Raw genomic sequence first — 22,365 nt, 5'->3', positions numbered from 1 at the left:
AGTTTCAATTGATTTGAATATACAGAATATACAGAGACTCAATGCATATATATGCATAACTAACTTGAGGGTTAAGATACTATCTTTCCCAAATAAACACAATTCCCTAATATACAGAGACTTCCAAATATACAGGTTAAGTTAACTTGAGGGTTAAGTCACGTTGTGTTAACAAATTTCAATAGTGAAGTCGAAGCAATTCTAAGCCCCGGCTTATAAATACCTGTAGATGATAGAGCATTACGCTTCATTTTCTCCATACCCATCATCAAATATCTCAGAATCTGACATTCAAATTCTAGTCACTGATCAGCACAAAATGGCTGATTCCATCGTTACTATCAACATTGCCGACTGTCTTGTGGCTTTTGGTATTTATTCTTTCCTTTGTTTTGTGGTTTTCTCATTTTCGATTAAAATTTTAACCTATCTCTTCAAAAGAAAGAAAAACCATACTGTCCGTTTAATGGTGTAAATATAGTAACTACCGTAACAAATTCACCATTAGTTATCGACTCTGTCCTTGATGATTTTCGTTCGAAATGTTATTGGTCTCGACATTGAATGGGATTCAGCTTCATACCAAAGCAAGGTTTCAACACTACAGTTATGTCAGAGAACTCGTTGCATTATCATTCAGCGGCCTCGCTTATATTATATCCCCAACTCTTTGAGAAGCTTACTTTCGAGTCGATCGATCACTTTCGTTGGTGTGAGTATCACGCAGGATATTGCGAAGCTGGATCGCGACTATGGTCTTAAGTGCTGGTCTGGTACTGAGTTGGGTCCACTTGCTGACAGGGTTTATCGTACCCAGTGTTATGGTCGTGCTGGATTGGTCGGCTTGATGTATCGAGTTTTGGGAGTCGGTATTCAGAAACCGGGACATGTGACCCGGTCTAACTGGGGTAAGATCTTCCTCTGCAATGAGCAAATCGAATATGCTACCGTTTATGCTTCTCTTGCAATTGGAAAAGAGTTGTTGAGTGGAATATATAAATAGTTGGTTTGTTCGTGGGTTCTCGATGATTTAGTAGTTTGTGTTGGTGTTGCAATCTTACGTGATTTCGTGTTTAAGTTGAAGTGTTTAGGCCCTATCTTAAGATAGTTTGATGTGGTTTCTGTTTTGCGGTTTGTTTAGGATGACGTCTTTTGATGTATTTGGACTTGTAATGAAATTTTGCTGTTTTAGTTTTGTCTTTTCCTGCCTTGTTTTGTTTCGTTTCATGAGATTGTTTGTATCTTGATTACCAGTAGTGATATTAGCTAATAACATCTCATTATCTTGTCTGCTAATGTTTGTTTAGTGCAAACATTTTGTTCCGCTTGTTGGGCTTGATATAAAGAAATAGTAAGTTTCATTAATTGGGCTTGCAGAGTCCTTACAAGTTAGAAGACTACAAGTCTACAAGTGATCAAGTATGCTTCCATGCTTTTTTTCTTTTATTGATGCATATGTTTGGATCGAATTGTTTGCCAATCTCCTCAATTTAAACTATTGATTTTGATGGCCGATGAAGAAAACATCGTGACAAATTTCAGTTTTCAAACTTTTTTTACGCTACAATATTTTTACGATTCAATATGAAAAAATAAGTTAGAAATTATGATACTGGTGAGTTTCGATCTCACGAAATATGTTCAATCAAATCCATTCACAATGATTTTAAAATCTCTCCAAGTCTTAAATCCTACAAATATCAAAACCCTCTTTTTGTTCTTTGCATTGTTTGAAGGATCTATAAGAAAGACAAGCAGCCGTATAAAACCCCAAATGGAAGAATCCGAAGATAAAAAAGGAGAAGAGGACCCGGTGGCCAGTGCCCATTTAATGGTCCAAAAAAATTATTCAACCCCTCCTCTCATTATTTCATGGTCTCAAGTACTTATCATGTTTTGAATGCCACTTGATGATGATACACATCCAGTGCACAAGGAGACATTAGTGTCAGGCGTCTAGTCCCACATGATATTTTTTTGCCAATCTGTAATTTTTAATGCTCAGTGATGCGCAAGATATGCAGTTTATAATGCCAGAAGAAGTGATGATGCAGTACGCCGGCTGTCTGCTTATCTTGTTGAGTTAAATATTACAATTGAGGCACCATTAATGCAGGGTGTCCATTTCCATACAGCGCAATAGCATGAGTCATGACTGCTTCATTTCTTACCACCACCAAACTAACACAAACCATACCAGCAATTATTGAATTTATCCTGTGAAAATCATTGGCCTCTTCAATCAAGACTTGTGCACCAGTTTTTGTCCAGCTCAAATCTCACCTGACCCATACACAAAAGTTACTATGTAGAATCCAATTGAGTAATTCTCCTGAAATTTGGTAACCTTTTGTTGCCGTCTTGCAAAACCTGACGTCGACTTGTTAAGTTTGATATTTAACGAAGTTAATCACAGCTAGAATGCACGTGAAGATACTAAAGTATGACGTGCTAGATAAGGTTTTGCTCATCATAAGCTTCAAAGAAACAAAGCAGTACCACCACTAACTCCACCACTGAAAGTATCTGACACAAAGAAGAAGAAAAATGGTCATGGTGGTGGTGGTGGCACGAAAAAGAGAACCTCTAAATTTTCTGTACTGCTGCTCAATATCATGTGGTGGTTTGGGTCCAAACAACAACTAAAGTCCTACCTCCCACATGGGGCATATCCTTTGACCAGCTAGTTATAGGCCAACACGTGTAGCAGAAATTCGCAAACATGAAATAGAGCTATTCTCATGTCTGTTTCCCATTTGCATGCTAGTGTGGCTGAGAACAGGTGATGAATAGAAAAGAAAAAATGGCCAAAAAGATTGATGATCTATCCCATAAAGTCTTTAAAGACAGGTCCTCTGAGCACGCTCCATGTCTCAAATTTTAAACACTTTTCCCTCTCTTACTCACATGTTTCTTGTCAAAAATGAAGGACTTGCTTTCCTTTAAAGGAATTTTTTTTACTTCATTACTTAAGATTAGCATAATCAAATGTGGGGGTGATTGCTTTTAATCTTATCATTACCATAGTGTACTTAGAATTGAGATTCATGCATATATGGGTTTTTTTTACTGCCAGGATTAGGATTTTAAGAATATAAAGTAGTGTATACTGTTGTGATGTGGTTTAACATCTTTGTCAACAGATTTTCAATGGCGGAACCATATAGATTATAGGAGGAGTATTTAACTTTTTATGTGGGGCACTATTGATATTTCCTTGACATGGATGATTTATATATTTTTAAATCATTTTCTTTCTTTTTTTCTCCTCTTTTTTTCTTGGGGTCAGACATTTGAAAATGACTCGATGATTCTCAACCCGAACCAAATACTAGATGGTTTATTTTTGTATTTTGCCGATGTCTAATGCGAGCTCTGAACCAGTTCATGTATCCAACAAAAACTAAATTAGATGAATCTTATAAAAGAAAGATAGTGTCTTTTTTTCTTTTACAAATCTGGAGTTGATAAACTTAAATTCAGACTAGTCAGTTGGAAGAATGATCCTCTTAAGTTAACCCTGCTTAAGTTAACCCTGCTGGTAGACAAGTTTTCATTAACTCTGTCACATTCACTATCAGTATCTATCAGATGAACTGTTTCAAACTCACAAAACAAACCTGTCAACACCTGCACAAGCTTCAAAGAGATTTTTCTAGGATAAAGGCTTAGATAACCCAAAAGAATACTATCCAAAAGCCTAGAATGTTGTGTGTAAACCAAAAGACCTAAGAGGATCGGGGTTCATGAATATAAGAAAACTTCAACAATGCTATGATCACTAAAATTGGTTGTAGGTTGGAGAAAGACAAAGATTCACTCTGGTACCAGCTCATGGATGCAAAACACTTACTTGGAATAAATATTCTCAATATGGATACCAAGCCTATAGATGGAGATTCCTGGATTTGGAAAGGCATTCTAAAAGGCATCAACAATATCCAAGACCATAGTTCTTCGAGAATTGGTAATGGCAAGAACATCAAAACTTGGGAGGATATCTGGATTCCTACCATTACTATTAAAATAGCCTGCCAACTGTCCCCAAGATCTTCTCATGGTGGAACACCTCCCAATTCACAATGGTGAATGGAATATAGATTTGATTAACATACAATTGGTTTAATCATGTAACTGCCAAGGCTATCCTGGATATTAGCACTCATCCAGATAGGGTCAAATCATGAGGAATCTAACTGACTCTCGAAATTTCACAGTCAAATCCGTGTACATCGCAAAGATGGATATTCTGTATAGGAATGATGTCCAAATCAGTAATTGGCAAGGTTTATGGAGTATGAATATTGCTCTAGTCATACAGATTTTCTTATGAAAATGCGCTCATGGAATCCTTCTCACAAATGTTAAAATTGCTAGCATTCTTCATTATTACGTTGATCTCATCTGAAAACTTTGCAATGATGAGGAGGAATCAACGACACATATGTTCTTAAATTTCCCAGCTAGAACCTCAGTTTGGCATTTGCTGTTTGTACCATCCGATGGAAAGTTTGATTCCAGTACAAACTTCCTGGACTGGTTAAACTCTTGGTTTAATTCTGGAACAAACCAATCCAGTAAAAACATTTATGCAACTGTTTGTCGGTATATCTAGAAAGCTAGATGTGATTTCATCTTTAACAACACTCGTCTAAATGCTAGACATACTACTCTCAGTATCCAACAACACTTGAATAATCATAATATAATTCATCACTTAAAGGACCATATTCTTAATTTTGTTCTTCGAGATGATACTGACTACTACTCAAGTAGTGTTGATCAAAAAGAGGCATTTGGCATAGTCATCAGAATATGCACTTTACAGGATCCAGAATCCTTAGATTTTTTACTGCACTTACGACTCTGGATTTTGTAGGACACATGACATTATGGAGAATGGGAAACCACATGAGAAGGCTTAGCTTTTGATTGGTTCAACGGAGTGCAGCACACCAACATAGAAATCATACATAATCCATAGAAGTTTTGGTCTGTTTCACACTGCTCCACCACAATGCAGTCCAAGAAAGATTTCATCTTAGTTATCATCATAAAAGAAGTAGAAGAGAAATTTATGAAAAAATAAGAGTAAAACTAATGTACCTTAAAGTTATTCATAGACTCCAAAACTCGGAATCATTTAACTTGGCTATGTCTTGTAAAAACTCTATTACTAGAAGCAGTGGTACCTTACTTACCAGCAGCTCTAACTTGTACTCCTCTTACGCTACCACGGCCTAAGTTTTTCTATATTTTTTTTGTAAAAAAAGTTCACATTTTGGCTCATCTCATACATCTAACAAGAACCGAACAACAAAAGTGGTATGTAGGTCATAAAAGGATATAGACATAGTAACTGACAAAAAGAATAACTCTGTTATAGGGGCGGCATGTTCCATTAGAGGGGAGGAAAGTGTGATAACAGTGTCCCTTTTATTGGTTAGAGGGTGTCCCATAGGGGGTGTAAATTGACTAGATTACCCTCTCCAATTTTTAACTTAATGGAATCAGAAAAAGCAAAAAACTTTTTTGTTTTTTTCATCTTCTCTTCTCTTCTCCTCCTCCACTAAAGTTGAAATTTCATCGTCCTCGATTAATCAGCGATTTGAAAAATTGATAATCGTTGATTGAAAACTATATTTCGAAAAGACCCAGTTAGGGTTTAGTTTATTGTGTTTGATTTAAGTTAGTTTTGTATCAAAAATTAGGATTTTGGATCAAAACTGAAATTTCTGTGTTGTATGTGAGTTACGGTTGGTAATAACTCCAATTGGAACCGTAACTATAGATTTGGTTGATGTTACGGTTCATTTAACTCAAATACCAACCGTAAGTTCTTGATTTTGAGATAAAATGTTCAGTTACGATTTTTTTTTGCAACTGTAAATTACTCACGGTTGGTCTCGTTACTTAATTTTACGAACCGTAAGTTGTCCTAGATGTTTCATTTTCTTTTTACGGTTTGTAATTGCATCACTGTTATCAACCGTATTTGAGTTACGACTTGTAACTCAAATAACCATACCAACCGTAGGTTAGTTACGGTTGATCTCGATTCACTAGTTACCAACCGTAATTTGTTACGGTTGCTATATGTTGTCATTCTACCAACCGTAACTGGTATTACGATTGGGTTTTCCACAAATTGAACAGTTACGGCTGGTATTCGATATTTTTGGAACCGTAAATGAGAGTTACGGTTGGTAACGAGCTAAATTCCAACCGTAAGTTCTTCTGAAATTTTAAAAGTTTCGATTTTTTTACGTACTTTAGATAATTTTGAGCGACAAAAAGCTAACGGGAACTAATTTAGAGATTTATCCATCTCAAATTTGTCACTGGAATCACTCATTTTGGTTGAGTGAATCAAAATTTAGGATTTCACAAATATCATAAAAAATTTTCTTTTCTTCTCCTCTAATTATCATGTAATGACCTTTTTGTCCTATTCACTGCAGCCCCTACAATGGAATCAGCTGCCCCTTTACCATGATTGAAAAAGAAAGCATGCTCAATTGATTACTAATTACCTACCAATGTAGTATATGTCCTTATTGTTTCTTACCACTGTACTTGCTTAGATTAGTGTTAATTTGTTGGACCCAATAATAATGTTCGAGTGTTTGACAAAGAACCACCATGTGATGACGACACTATTTCCATTGCCAAATTTTTCCGTAACAAGACAAAAATTTGTGTCGGAGAGAATCCAACTGAAAACACTAGATTTCTGGGGCTTTTCAATCACGAGCACTCCTAGAATTAAGAAAAGCCTATATTGCATGATTTGACTTACCTTGGTAATTCCAAAACACAATACTTCGTAGGAATCCTATGTATATACGTCAAGCATGAGGATTCTCATTTCCCAATTCCCAATATAGTTGATTCTGCAAAGCTGAACAATGAGATCAATTTTCGTCCGCGCTGCATTTATCGGTTGCCGCAGAAGTCACCGGTGCCGAGCAAAAATAACCCTTCAAATCACAAATTTGTTTTCTTTTCGCAATGATATTGTAAAATTTTCCTTTGAACCAAACAAATCAATGCAGAATCTTTTTAGTAGTATTTGATAGAGAGTTATCTTACGGAAGTGTAAAACTTAAGAAAGGGACCATTTACCATTAAGGCAGCGTCCAAACGAAACAACGGTGAGTTTTGTTCAATATTTGTTTATTAAGTAAAATAAGAGTGAACGGTGGTGATTAATGTATGCATATTTAGTTGTACTTTCTAATCCATGTCTTACTGTCCTAGCTAGTACTTACGTTCTAAGCAATAGGTGTAGTGTAGTAGGAAATTATTGATTCATCACTTTGTTTTCCAGGGGTACATTTAATGTTTCTGGTTACGATATTGCCCTTTTGGAATTTGTCATTTAGAAAGGGAAAGTGCATTTTACCTCTAGATCCAAGGTTTATTCGGACACCATTGCCCAAATAATTTTGCCCCTTTTTTTTTTGCTTCCAACGATTGAATTTCAACTTATTCAACAACGGTTTAATTCGAATAATTCAATTTCAACTTATTCAACAAAGGTTCAAAAATGCAACACATGAAACATATGTTACTTTGGTACAATGATAATGATAAAGTTGTTGGATAATATTATCAAAATAACTTGATTTCGAAATTCAACAGTATCAAAAAAGGAGAGGATTTTGTTTTCTGTTTTGTCTAATTTAGACTGGTATAACACACCTGTTCAGAGGTTTATGTTTTCAAAAAAACAAATATAGTGGTTTAAAAAGCGTATATATCATCAAATGCATTTGTTTCATATATATATATATTAAAAATACATGTATAGTTTTATATATATACATGTACACTTGAGTGGCCAAGCAAAAATATCATAAAAGAAAGGGGAAAAAAAAAGAGATACGAGGCCATTTTTAGTTAGATTTTCTTAAACTTTCATAATTTCTTTTCAAAAGAAAATCTAAAATTTAGTGAGCTTTGAAGCAGGTCGATAAAATGCACTTCACATCCACATGCCCCAGCTTGGCTAAGCTCCTGCATATTACGACAGATTCTTTAAATATTTTGTATAACTATAACAAGGATCCATGAAATTAGCTGATTTTGGTGTTCCGATTACAAGGCCTAATGGAGAAATCATTGGCAGAAGGACAAGAAGAGCCAGAGTCCATGAAAAAGAAGAAGGAGATTGGCTAGTTTTCCACGATGTTCTGGAGAGGGCTGGCCAACTAAAATGCAAAGTTTTCTATCTAAAGGAAACAACACCTAGATCAACAAGACTTTACAAGGAAGCTTAAGGCAAACCGGTTGGAAAACCGACTCCAAGATGAATCAGCTGCTCCTTCTTTTATCCTCTTTTGATGTAGTTATATGTAAGGACATTAAGTCCAAAAACTATCCGGAACTCCAGAACTTAGCTCAAACTGGGGTGAAAAACCTAAGCCCTCAAATGTGGGAGGCAGCAACTCTATTCTCAGACTCTCGGTAAGCTCTGTTTTATATCTATAAAAAAAAAGAATCTAGCTGTTTTCAGATTAATTAACTAACACTATGTATATATTTATTTTTTTGATCTTACTCGTCTGAATCTGACTGAAATCACTCGAGTCATCTGGAACTGACAAAAATCATCTGAGTCATCTGGATCTAACTCGATGTGTTTGTATTTTCAGTCAGATCTGACTCGACTGGGTCAAAAATATGTGAGTTAGTGGTTGGTCTCATGGACATTCTATCCCTTGACTCTAACAGGCCCAATTTAGGAATGAAGTTTGAGTTAGATAGCGAGGCAGATCTGATAAAAATCAGAAAATAAACAGTCTAACATCTGATTCATGTCCGGTTGATTCAAATCTAGATCGCAAGTCAGATGAAAACAAATGGGCCGTAAGTTTTATTTTTTACCATAGTTTTTATAGAACTTGCAGGACTCCAGCTCGAACTGATGTTGCTTTACAATGGGGGTATTATAGTCAATAGAGATTTGAGTAAGCAGAAATTAAATAGGGCGGAAAAAGTAAATAAACACACACACTGGTTTTACCTGCCAAAAGCAGAGAGATTAATAAATGAGAATTACAGGCTTTGGCGGGATGTTGCTTTTCTTTAATCCCCATTTTCGAAACTAAACTTCACATTGATGGCTGATTGCTGATTGCTGATATTAACATCTCTTCTTCTTCTTCTTCTTCATCAACAACTACTCAGTTCCATCATCATTTTCATTCCTAACTACTAAGAAAACGAATCACTCACTAGATTCATATCATCATCACCGTCACACTCAAAAGTCAATCAATCTTACTTCCAAATTAAGTAGATCCGTAATTAGGTAAGTCACTGATTACACTACTTCATCTTTCTTTAATTTTTTCTCTTTTTTTCTTTGATTTTTTTGAATTTTTTATGGTTTCAGTTTCAAATTGGAAAGTTTGTTGCGTTTTGAACTGTTTATCAGTGATTTCCGGTTGACATTTTTTTTTTGTAGTGTGAATTTGAAATCTGAAGCACAAAATTTGATTTGATGATTGCAATTCCCTTTTAACGCATTTGTAGTTATCAGCTTTGGAATCTGATTGAATTTTTTTTGGGAGTTTTTTTAGGTAATTTCTCTTGAATGCATGGTTAACTTTTTTTAGTTTCATTTCAGATAATGTAATTTGGTTCTAGTTGAGTGTAGTCTTACTTGATCTGGCTAGACAACTTGGTAATTAATCAGTGTAGAGTGCGAATCTGAGAGATTTTGGGGAAATGTTGCTGGATTCTGTTGAAATTTGATGAAACATTAGATTTTTAGGTCTAGTGGAAGAATGATGCTTGTTGCTAATTGCCTGAATTTGTTTTTCAATTACACTCTATAGTGAGGATTAGGTCACTGGAACTGAGGTCTTATGAGAATTCTTTATGTAGATCAAAGACACTATATGAATTCGATTAAGCTAGATCATGGGATTCAAATTCTGTCCAATTGGTTATCACATTATGTGAATTTGATTCCTAGATGTTAATGCATGCTTCTTGTAGGACTTTGATATAATTTAGCCAAAATAGTGATGATTTTGGATCCTAAGAATCGTCATCCTTTTTTCTTTTAAGTTCAGTGCACCGGTAACTAACAATTTCACCTGTTAAATTGGCAATTCTAGGGGTTGAACTTCTTCTTATGAGTTTTGTTTACCAACTTGTGGCATTGCAGTTGATTTCGGTAAATGTTGAAGAAGGGTGAAGCAGGAAAGCTGATGTTTAACTGCTGCTGATTTGTTTAGTCACAATGTCGAGGATTGCCAAGTGGAAGCTTGAGAAGACTAAAGTGAAAGTGGTTTTCCGGCTGCAATTCCATGCTACAAATGTAAGTTATGTTACACTTGGTTGGAATGCTAAAATCGGCAGCTTCTTCAACTTTATACTGCTTCGACTTGGTTTTGGTTTATTTTCAATGTGGTCACCTTTCTTCGTTATTTGCATTGGGGTTCTACTCGGGTGTTACCAGGCTTATCTAGATGGATCACGCTATTGGCACTGTTCAATCATATTTTTTGTTTTTCCAATCATTTTCTTTTTTTAAACGATCATGTCAACTGAAATAGTCTGGCTAGATGCTTACACCTTTTAGCATGACTGAGATTTTGGTCTTACTCATAGCTTAAGCCATAATTTTGCTATTACTTTCCAGGATTACAAAATGTTGTCACTGCTGATATACAGTCTCTAATTGCAAAACTGCATTGGTGGCAGACCTATTTGTTACCAAGAATGAAGGCTTCTTTATGCAATTGCTCAAATCCTGTAGTTATTTGAGCTTTCTATTCCTTGTACAGATACCACAAACTGGATGGGATAAATTGTTCGTTTCTTTCATTCCTGCCGATTCTTTGAAGGCAACAGCAAAGACAAGCAAAGCAAGTGTAAGAAATGGGACTTGCAAGTGGGCAGATCCTATTTATGAGACTACGAGGCTTATTCAGGATACCAAAAGCAAACAGTATGAAGACAAGTACTATAAGCTTGTTGTTGCGATGGTATTAGTCTTTCCTAGAATCTATTTTTTCACGTGCCAGTATCGACAGCTGAACTTTTGATGTTTACAGTACAACCATTAAACTGCAAAATGAAGTAACTTTGTTGTTTATTTATGTTTTGATCTCAGACTAACTTTCTAATTAGCTTGAATTTTCCTAATATTAGGGTTCATCTCGGTCGGGCTTTCTTGGTGAGGGTATTATCAACCTTGCGGATTACGCAGATGCATCACAGCCTTCTGCTATTGCTCTGCCTCTTCAAGGATGCAACTTCGCTACAATTTTACATGTAAAAATCTCTTACTTGCTAAATATTCACTGTGTTTGATTTTTGATAAAGAACTGAAAAGTAATCTATGATGTTACTGCACACGAGTGATTATGTTATTTATCACGTATTTGTTAACTTTGTTGTAATTCTTTGTGTCACTTGATGTAGGTTGCTGTCCAGCCACTCACTTCTAAAACCGGGTTCAGGTACTACTCTCATGAAATCTGCTAAAGTGCATCATTCTGATATTTTCACGGGCTTATCTCAGGTTCACTAATTCGTTTTTGCTTTTTATAGAGAATTTGAGCAGCAGAGGGAACTCAGAGAGACAGGGCTGCAGACAACTGTCCAAGGTGATTATAATGGATCTACTGCAAATTTAGCATCTACTGGTGAAATGGCCCGTGATCAGGTAGATAAAGTCACACCACAAAAGTCATAATTTGCATAGTAAAATTTCGTTCTTGGATCATCTATCTTATCGGGGTAAAAAAGTTGACTTTCAGTAGATGTAGCTTAACAGGATTAACTGTTGTGAAACCTTGATCAAACAAATGAATTAAAATTAAAACTTATGATATATTCTGGCAATCTAGTATCACCTAGGTTTAATAATTAAAATGAACGTGTATGAACTTTGAAAGATCTTTCTAATTTTGGTTTCGACCAACAGAAATTCTATTAAAAAAATGAGAACTACTATAGCAGTTCAGTGGGTTTCTGAGATGATAATGTATTTGCTAGACATTCTTTATCATTTGCTAAAGCACCATTGTTAATTTCTTCCTTTTGGTATCTTTGAATGGAGAAAATTAAGTGAAGTCCCTCTTCTTCTTATTTCGAAATAGGTTAACGGGAGAGTTAGATTCAAATCAGAATCTAAAGACCTCCCTGCACTTGAAGAGGTGGAAGAGTTGAATGAAGACTATGCTGATTCAACCACTGGGATTGATGTTTCATCAACCACGTCAGGAAGTCTATATGCTGACAAGCATGATTCAAGCACACATGAAATTGATAGCCTTAAGAGCACAACCTCTGGTGATTTAGCTGGACTTTCCCTTAATCAGAGTCCTAATCCTGATAAAGGGGACCATCGGAATGTGGGACAGGGGGGCAATGATTGGGTCCATGCATGGAGTTCAGACTATTCCATGGATAACGACTTGGCAGCTGCTTATGAAGAAAACAGTAGACTTAAAGGAAGCTTAGACATGGCCGAATCCTCTATCTTAGAACTCAAGCTGGAAGTGACTTCTTTACAGAACCTTGCAAAAGAATTAGGTTCTAAAACTTTGAAGTTTGATAAAGTACTAGACGCTGAGGTTCTTTCTGGAAAGGAGCTTGCGAAAGAGGTTTCTATACTCAAATCTGAGTGTTCAAAATTCAAATATGATTACGAACAGCTTAAGGATTCCACATCGAGTCATCATCTTACATCTGGAGATATTGTTGCAGAAGATCAGGCTCTTCTATTTCAAACCCTGCATATGGGATGGATGCAGGGTCTTCTAGTTATGGAGGAAAATGTCAGATCCATACAGAACAAGGGTTGCCACGATTACCATGGAGGAGACTTTCGTTATCTTCAGCCAGAGTTAGAATCACTAGAAAAGGTTCTCCACGATCTTAAGCAAGTAACCATACAAGGGCCCTCGTCACTAGATGTGAAACCAGCACCGGCAGATATGAAGCATAGCCAAGCGATGAGGTTTGAGGAATCTGAGAAGTTTATCTCTGGAAACAGACTGCTAAATATTGGCACAGATTTGTACTCGGGCAGGTCTCCTCAGCTGTCTCAGGAGCCTGATCATTACGTCTCAACCGTTGCATTTGAAGCTAAAATTAGTGGACTTCGAAAGGAGTTAGAGGAGTCCAAATTTGAACGAGATAGCCTCACCAAAAAATTGGACCAGATGGAGTGCTACTATGAAGCTCTCATTCAGGAGCTTGAGGAAAGTCAGAAGCAAATGCTTGGAGAGTTGCAGAGTCTCAGAACTGAGCACTCTACTTGCTTTTACACAATTTCTTCTTGTAAAACACAAATGGAAGCAATGCACCAAGACATGAATACACAGTTTGTAAGGTTTGTCGAGGACAAGCGTGACTTAGTGTCTCTTAACAAGGAGCTTGAGGAAAGGGCAATCACTTCAGAAACAGCATTAAAAAAGGCTCGCTGGAATCACTCTGTTGCTGTGGGTCAGCTGCAAAAGGATCTTGAATTGCTTTCCTTCCAAGTTTTGTCAATGTTTCAGACTAATGAGAACCTCATCAAACAAGCTTTTAAAGAATCATCCTTAGATTGTTATCAGGATTACCTGGAAGAGAAATCAGAAGCAGTTGATTCTTGCTTACAGAAGAAAAATGGAGCAAGAAATCTGGATACTCTGGATATGTTGATGGATTCGAAGACTGAGCTTCCCATTACAAATATTAAAAAAAGGGTAGATTCTACTAAATCTGATGCTTTCAAACCGTTGCAAAGCCAGGAACCCAATGAAGATAAGCAGCTCATGAGTGGAGATATACATTTTGTGGATCTGAAAAGAACACTTCGCTTGCAGGAAGAGCTGTACCAAAAGGCCGAAGATGAACTTGGTGAAATGCATATGGTAAACTTAAATCTGTACATATTCTCAAAGGTTTTACAAGAAACCTTGCAAGAATCTACCAATGGAATCAAGCTCATGAAACAGAAGCTGGGTGAACTTGCTGAGCAGCTAGAACACTCAACTGTGTCTAATGAATTGCTGATGATAAGGCTGCAAGCCACTCTAGATGACGTGAACGCTCAGAAGGAGATAAATGCTGATTGTGTCAGAAAGTACAATGAACTGGCTTCGCATAATCAAATGATGGAAGAGAAATTTCAGGGGGTCTATGATGAGAATTCTGATCTTATTCACAAGATCTCAGATTATGAAAGTCTAGTCATGGAATACAGAAGTTATGAAAGTAAATTTGATGTTTGCACGTCAGAAAAAAACGAGCTACTGAATTTGTTGAAGCAAGAAAATCTGGATAAATACAGCCTTCAAAATGAAGTTATTTTTCTCCATGATGAATTGAGAAACTTGAAAACAGATTTTGATATTCAGTCTTCTTTCAAGGGGGATCTAGAGAAAAAAGTATCTTCACTACAAGATGAGTTGGCTTTGCAAACTCAAGTACTGGAAGAGAAGCTACAGGGTCTTTCTGATGAAAATGGTCTTCTTGCTCAAAAGGTCTCAGAATGTGAAAGTTCAATCTTGGAATACAAAGATTACGAGAGAAAGTATGAGCTAAGCACTGTAGAGAAAACTGAACTGGAGAATTCGTCAAGGCAGGAAAGTCTAGAGAAAGGTAGACTTCAGCACGAAGTTGGTTCTCTTCAAGAGGAGTTAAGAACTTTGAAATCAGATTTTGATTCTCAGTTTTCACTGAAGGGTAATCTAGAACGAACTGTCACTTCTCTGCAAGATAAGTTATCTTTGGAAAATCACATGCTAGAAGAGAAGCTAAAGGGAGCACTAGATGAAAATAGCATTCTTGCTCAAAAGGTATTGGAATACGAAAAAGTGAAGCTAAAATATGAATCTGATATACAAGGTATGGCAAATAAGCTAGATACTTCCATGGGCCATCTTGCAAGGCTTCAGCTGGAAATTGAAGATATTACCAATAAACTTAAGCTCAGCTCAGAAAATGAAGAACGATATGCTGCGAATACCCAAGAGATGTCATCAAAGCTTGCAGCATTTGAAGCTGAGGTGCAAAATGTTACTGGTGAGAACAGAGATCTTGTTCAGAAGATTTTGGCATTGGAGAATGTAAATGCAGAGCTTGAGAGCACTAAGTTGATACTTGCTGATTCCGAAAGGCAGAGGGAAGCTGTGGTGATCTCTTTAAATGCTAGCAATGAGGCATTAGAAAATGTAAATGCAGAGCTTGAGCGAACTAAGTTGGCAGTTGCTGATTCTGAAAGGCAGAGCGAAGCTTTGGTGATCTCTTTAAATGCCAGCAATGAGGCATTAGAGAATGTAAGTGCAGAACTTGAGAGAACTAAGTTGGCAGTTGCTGATTCTGAAAGGCAGAGCGAAGCTATGGTGATCTCTTTAAATGCTAGCAATGAGGTATCTGTTAAGCTGAAAGATGAGCTCAAGAGTGCAAAAGAAAATTTGGGGTGCATGCGTGATGAGTTGCTATCAGAGACAACCTCAAGGGTAGAATTAGAGAATAAGGTTGCAGATCTTTCCTCCCAGTTGAATATGAAAAATGATCAGCTGCTTTCTCTCGAAGCGCACAAATCTGAACTTCTACATCTCAAACAACTGGTAGCAGATATAGAACATGAGAAGTCAAGAGTTTGTCATCTTTTGTTGCTCAGTGAGGAGTCTGGGCGGAAGGCTGATGCAGATGTTTTGTCTCTTCAGGCCCGAGTCAGTGATCTGGAATGTCATTTAGCTGCACTTCATGGGATTGCATTAGCCGCAGATATTGAACTTGTTTACACGAGAAGCCAGTTCCTAAGCAGAACACAGGAGCTTGTTCAGCAACTTGAAACTCTAGATAGTTGCTACAGGGAGCTTCATATCAAGCATCTTGCTGTACTGAACACAGTTAATGACCGTATTTCGAGCAAAGCTCAATATGTTGAAGAAAATGCTGTGCTGCTGTCAACTCTCAGTTCCCTGAGGTCTGAGTTAGAAGCAACCGCAGTTGAGAGAAAATCCCTTTTGGATAGGATTAAGGCTATTTCTGAAGAGCTTGAGAATCACAAGAATAGAGCTGATATAGCAGAAAGTAATGTTGTTGAATGTACTAGTCGGCATGAACTTGAGATTGCACACCTGAAGCATGCGTTGTTGAGTTCCCAAGAAGAGGCTAATGATCTGCTTTCCTCCCAAGAAGAACTTGATACTACAATAATAGTCATAAAAAGTAAACTGGATGAACAGTATCTTCAGATTTCGTTGTTGGAGGATGAGCTGACGCAGCTGCGGGACCAGCAAAAGGAGCTTACTCGAAGGCTTTCTGAGCAGAGTTTGAAAACAGAAGAGTTCAAGAACCTGTCCATCCATTTAAAAGAACTAAAAGATAGGGCTGAGGCTGAGTGTGTCCAGGCTCGTGAAAAGAAAGAGGCTGAAGGTCAGTCAGTTGTTGCACAAGAATCCTTGAGAATGGTTTTCATGAGAGATCAATGTGAAACTAAGGTACAAGAGATGAGAAACCAGATTCTCGTCTCCAAAAAGCATGGGGAGGAAATGCTGTTCAAATTACAAGATGCTCTCGGTGAAGTAGAGAATCTGAAAAAAGTTGAGGCGTCTCTAATAAAAAGAAATGAAGAACAGTCCGTGAAAATTTTGGATTTGGAGTCTGAATTACAAAGAGTACTTGCCGAAAAGCGTGAAAAAGTCAATGCTTATGATAGAATGCAAGCAGAGCTTGAATGCTCTTTGATTAGCCTTGAATGTTGTAAAGAGGAAAAGCAAAAACTTGAAGCTTCGTTGCAAGAATGCAATGAGGAAAGATATAAGATCACAGTTGAACTTAACTCAGTGAAAGAACGGCTTGAAAGTCTTGCATCCTCCACAATTCTTCAAGAAGAAGGAATCCGTAAATCTGTTGTAGACGAGGATTCGTGCAGAGAACTGGAAGATGCCTCTCAAGTTCCTGTGCAGGTAATATCTTTTTCTTGAAACAAGCTTGCATTTTCATTTCTGGCTCTCTAACCATCCTAATTTGCAAAGCCGAGTAACTTTATTTAATAGTCATCTTGTCTGGCACTTATTTAAGGTTTGTGTATTTTTAAATATCACGTTATCTAGGTTTGGAGTAATTAAGAGATAAAAGATATTCCAATAACTTCTACCAAAAACTTTTGTGTTTCACGCTTACCCGCTCGTTCTAACTATATACTGTAGCTGTGTGAGATGCCTGATTCCTAAGTTCTACAATTAAACAGGACGGTGTCGTGTCCAGAAGTGTGGTTAGAATTTCAAGGCAAGCTAGTGCTGGCCAGAAGGGCCTACTGCAAAACGATGCACATCACTTAGCTCTCATTGATGAACATGCCAAAGCTCAAAGTATAATGTCTAGCATGGACAACCTTCATCACGAGGTATGTATGATTGTGTTAAATAAAGTCTAGTTTTCATCATCTTACTTTCCTAGTTAGTATCATACAAGATGGTTTCCCACGTAACAGAAAAGTATAGAAGTTTTCTTCTTCTCCAATTAAGTGTGATAGATATTAGTAATGAGGATCAAGCCTAAAACTATTTTTACGTGTAAAAAACAATAAAGGCTAAGCTGCTTATCATATTTGTGCAGTTGGAAAGAATGAAGAATGAGAACTTGGGTTCTATTCACCCCCATGAGCAGCAACATTGTCAATCTATTTTTCAAGGTCTAGAAAGAGAACAGTTGCAATTACACAAGGTATACACAGGCTTACAGCAGTGTACACCCTTAATATTTTTAAATTTGATTTTTTTCATCTGAATTATAATTTGCACTGTACGTTTTTCTTTCTTTCTGCAGACAAACGAGGAATTAGGGAGCATATTTCCTTTATTTAGTGAATTTTCAAGTTGTGGGAATGCACTGGAGAGGGTGCTAGCTCTGGAAATGGAGCTTGCAGAATCCTTGAAGGCAAAGAAAAAGTCAGGCTTCCAAAGGTTGGTTATTCAGAATTTGAATGCTACGTTTTCTTGTCCATGGCTGCAGCTTTCTAATTTCGATGCGGCCGTTTCTTTTTCTTTTCTATCACTTTCCTACCTTTTAGAAGCTGTCGTAGTGTTCAAATGAACATCATTTTCTGTTTTCTATCCAGTTCTTTCTTAAAACAACACAGTGACGAAGAAGCCATATTCCAAAGTTTCAAGGACATAAATGATTTGATCAAGGACATGTTGGAGATGAAAGGAAGATACGTGACAGTGGAAACTGAGCTAAAAGAGATGCACGATCGTTACTCTCAACTAAGCCTCCAATTAGCAGAGGTTGAAGGTGAGAGACAAAAACTTGTTATGACACTCAAGAATGCTAGATCACCCAAAAGGCTCCCATACTTGTAATAAGAGAACAATAAAACAAATAGGATAGAGAAATTTTGAATCTTTTAGAAATTTATTTAGACTCTGAAATGGGAAATGGGAACTTTCATGCGGATGGTACATTGTTGTAAATATAATCTATGTAAATTTTTCTGTATAAAATTTCGGATTCAATATCCGATTTCATATCAGATTACTTCAAAATGCTAAGCATTTTTATTAACTTCTGAAGAACAACTTCAACACCAGCAACTAATCAGTAAATGTAGATTTCATTTCATAAAACCTTACCTATGCTCTATCCCAAGTTACAGAGATCATTGAGTTTGATAATCCAGATTCCTCGAACGTCAGCTTGTCTTCATAATTAAGAGTCTTTGACGCACCTGGAATGGCTAGCGTCAATTCAAAAGACGGAAACTCTGCTGCATCAAGCTGGGAGCTACAGAAAGGCCATAACAGCTGAACTGGATCTGTTCGCAGGAAATTTCGCTGAACTCTGCGTCCGTCAGGAAGTCGAATCCTGATACTGCAAAGAAGTTTTTTGTCGACCTCCTTTGGCTCTTCAGCGAGTTCAAGATACCTAAGCTTCTTGCTCAGTAATGTTCCTACATCGTCACTCTTACATTCATTTGCATCATCATTTGAAGCTAGAACACCAGTAGCTGTCATGTTTTTCATCGATGCTGCCAACGCCCCGATCGCCTTTTCTTCCTCGGACTTTCTTCTTTTGTATACTTTTATGGGTTTAACAGGTTTCTCCACTGGTTTCTCCAATGAATCCTTAGGAGCTGCATCCATATAAGGCATCAAGTCCTCTAATAATGCCTCAGGCTGAACCATCCCGCTCCAGGATTTCTCCTTCTTGCCTGTGAACGGATCCAGAACAAGAACCGCAGGAATAGAACCCGTCAAATTATAGTAACCACACACTTTCTGACCTTCAGTGGTGTCATCGTACACTTGCCAGAAGATAAAATTAGATGCAATCATCCCAGCAAGGATTTCATGCCCCCATGTATCCCGATTCAACATATGCGAACTGAATTCTGTCGGTGACTGCAGATTAAGTAATAACCATTTGCGCTGTGCCTTTGCGACTTGTTTTGACTCATTGAAAGAACCCGTAAACATTAATTCAAGAGGTGGACGGTATAGTTTAGCAAGATTACCCTTACTTTGATCAACTTTTCTGGTTTTTGTTGCAGCGTCTTGTTCAGAATCCCAAACCCTAGGTCGTTTAGCCAACTGTTTTTTGTTTGATCGATTTAGTTCATCAACATCATATAAGGTATCTCTTTTTATTGGTAATGCAGCACGAACCGTATCCGTATCCATCGTGAGAAATTTTGAGACCTGAGAAGGAAAATTGTTTTCAGTACCAAAACTCAAAACTCTTAGAAGGAGATCTGAAGTTATTTATAGACTTAGGTTAGGGTGGTATTAGGCAACACAATATATAGAAACTCCCAAATATGGGAAAGTCCAAAAAAAAAAAGGTCCAGAGCTTTAGGCCGTAAGGGCTAGTAAAAGGGCTCTGATTTAATTTGGAGGTCCATGGATTGGATTGTTTCCTTTTTTTACGGTGAGATTTTAATCGACTCGTAATTGAATCTCACATAATTACCATGACCAAGTGTGTATACTTCGACATGACCTTCTCTAAAAGATTCAGGGAAGTGGATTCCAACAACGTTGTACTCAGGCACGGGCCTAGCAAGGAGTTAAAGGAGGCTATAGCCCGTCTCTAATTTTTGGGTAAAAAAAATTTAGTATGGAAACTTAGGTTAAATTTTATGTTTAGTCCACATATTAGTTATATTTAACTAATTGTATCTGATTTTTAGCCCATACTATGAGGTGATCAAAATTTAAGTTATGTTTAAAGTAAATAATTTTCTTCCACTCACTACCTTTCTACTCCTACTTTCTTCTCTTTTGGTAATCACTTTGTTTTTCTGTTATTTGTGTTCGTTTTAACTTTTATTTCCCTAGCTATTTATTATTGTACGGGTGGATCACTATTTAGCCACTAATTATGTGATGTATTCCAAAAAAATTTGTCGCGGCCTTCGCCCGCATTATCAACTGTTACAATCCAACCTTACCCAAAGAAAAATCCTGGGTCCGTCCCTGGTTGTACTCGTTAGTAGAACTAACGTACCCAAATCCAGATGATATTCTCTTTCCTTTATTTTATGAGGACCATTCATACTGACAAGTTATATTCTTTCGTTACGACCAGTTTGGGAAGATAAACATATTCTATCGTGACAGGGTTAAAAATAGGGAAAAATATTGTTTGGCCCTTTTTTGGTGGTCCCAAGTCAGTTTGGTCATTTGGGAAAACCCCTTTAACGTTTGGTCCATAATTATTTAAAAATATTAAATGGACAAAAGTACCCTTCCGTGTTAATTTTTACTTTTTTTTGTAGCAGTTCATTCTTCAAAATGAACTCCTGTTAATTTCTATTTATTTTTTCAGAAATCACCTATATAAAGCAGAGTTCATTCCAGAAATGAACTCCATATAAAAACCTAAAAAAATAGAGTTCATTCCAGAATTGAACTCCATATAAAAACCTAAAAAAACAGTGTTCATTTATGGAATGAACTGCAACATCATCATCTTCGTCGTCTTCAACAGCAACAGCAGCAGCAACATCAAAAATCGTCTTCATCATCTTCGTTTCAATCTTCATCTTCTTTGACAGCAGCAGCAGAAGATCTTCATCCTTTTCATCATCTTCAACAGCAGCACCAGCAAAAAATGACGAAAAGCGAAAAATCATCGTCGTCTTCATCATCATCTTCATCTTCTTCATCATCAACAGCAGCAGAAACAAAAACATTCAAAAAAAGTTCATCACAAATTCGTTTTCATCGTCCCCACCATCTTCAACAGCAACAACATCAATACAAAAGAAAATCGTTTCATCATCATCATCTTTCATCTTCAACACCATCATCATCTTCATCTTTATCTTCAGAGAAAAAAAATAAAGCACAAGAAAAATTAGATCTGAAAATCTAGGAGAGAGAAACGAAATCTAAAAATGATTTCTTTTTTTGCTTATAAATCCTAAATATATGGATCTAAAAGGCTATTTCTGTCACTCCCAGAAGAAAATTACATCATCCATGAGGTCATCCCGCGTGGGTATTGTACACCCTAGGACCAAACAATAATTTCTAGGACCAAACTATAATTTATAATTCCAAAAATGGCTGCGAGTTATAACCCCAAAGGTGTCACTATCCATCCACAAAAAACCCGCCAAAACAAAAGTAACAAAAAACCCCAAAAAACAATATTTTGATGAAACCAAAATTTGGTTTCATCGTAAAATTTGATGAAACCTCGTAGAATTTGACGAAACCAATTTTGAAATTTGGAGTTTTTGTATCAAATTTTTTTAAAATTTGGGGTTTTTGTATCAATTAAGTTTAAGACGGAGTTTTAATGAATCCCAATATTTGAGTGGGGTTTTTGTACCACAAGTTTGGTCACCTTGGGTATTTATGACTAGTTTTGTTCCAAAAAGGACCAAACAGACAGTTGACTGAGTCAACTGGACCAAACTCTCTCTAATATATTATTTCTAGGACCATATGGTATTTCCTACTTAAAAATATAGATGGGATCGCTGATGGATAGTCAAGCACACCAAACCATTACATGAGCCGGCAAAGTTTTTCCATAAACGATCACTGGGCCGCCAGAAGAGGATGATTGATCCTTTTCGGTTTGTGAAGAATACTACTAGACGCATTTCTTAGATTTTTTTTACCGTGAAATTTATGGGCGGAAAATTTCACGCGTGTATCCACTTTTTTGGTTAAATTTCCTCACGGCCATGTTTTCTAAAATTATTTCTTCGTTTCTTCTTCCTCGGTTTTTTTCTTTGTGACTTCTTTTTTCCTTCGTCTTCTCTTTCTTATGATTACATTTTTTTTCCGAGAGAACATTGTTAAATTAATCGAGGATAATCATGTTGTTGCCATCAATTGATAAGATTTTTCGAAGAATATCCAAAGTGATTTCATTTTTAGG

General features: G+C 36.8%; 3 protein-coding genes across 4 annotated transcripts; 2 read left to right on the top strand and 1 right to left on the bottom strand.

The window, feature by feature from the left end:
• The first annotated feature begins 526 nt into the window (after positions 1-526).
• LOC113290485 lies at positions 527-1,003 on the top strand. Its single transcript, XM_026540085.1, has one exon. The coding sequence runs from the start codon at positions 527-529 to the stop codon at positions 1,001-1,003; it is 477 nt and encodes a 158-aa protein (XP_026395870.1).
• Positions 1,004-9,037: 8,034 nt separating this feature from the next.
• Positions 9,038-18,499, top strand: LOC113286934 (myosin-2 heavy chain-like). 2 transcript variants are annotated; one of them, XM_026535578.1, is made up of 11 exons: positions 9,038-9,316; positions 10,181-10,333; positions 10,803-11,003; positions 11,170-11,292; positions 11,443-11,480; positions 11,572-11,686; positions 12,123-16,934; positions 17,219-17,374; positions 17,587-17,694; positions 17,797-17,933; positions 18,089-18,499. In XM_026535578.1, exons 2-11 carry the CDS (start codon positions 10,256-10,258, stop codon positions 18,330-18,332), a joined length of 6,012 nt encoding a protein of 2,003 aa, XP_026391363.1. In that variant the 5' UTR covers positions 9,038-9,316; positions 10,181-10,255; the 3' UTR covers positions 18,333-18,499. The 2 variants fall into 2 exon arrangements, with proteins under 2 accessions (XP_026391363.1, XP_026391364.1); XM_026535579.1 differs by lacking the exon at positions 9,038-9,316 and adding an exon at positions 9,442-9,587.
• A 68-nt stretch (positions 18,500-18,567) lies between these two features.
• LOC113286935 (plant UBX domain-containing protein 7-like) lies at positions 18,568-19,719 on the bottom strand. Its single transcript, XM_026535580.1, has one exon. It carries the CDS (start codon positions 19,647-19,649, stop codon positions 18,603-18,605), a length of 1,047 nt encoding a protein of 348 aa, XP_026391365.1. The 5' UTR covers positions 19,650-19,719; the 3' UTR covers positions 18,568-18,602.
• Between the last annotated feature and the right edge of the window lie 2,646 nt (positions 19,720-22,365).

The sequence above is a fragment of the Papaver somniferum genome, chromosome 6, assembly GCF_003573695.1.
Source record: "Papaver somniferum cultivar HN1 chromosome 6, ASM357369v1, whole genome shotgun sequence".
NCBI lineage: Eukaryota > Viridiplantae > Streptophyta > Magnoliopsida > Ranunculales > Papaveraceae > Papaver > Papaver somniferum.
This window is presented reverse-complemented; position numbering and strand designations above follow the sequence as displayed.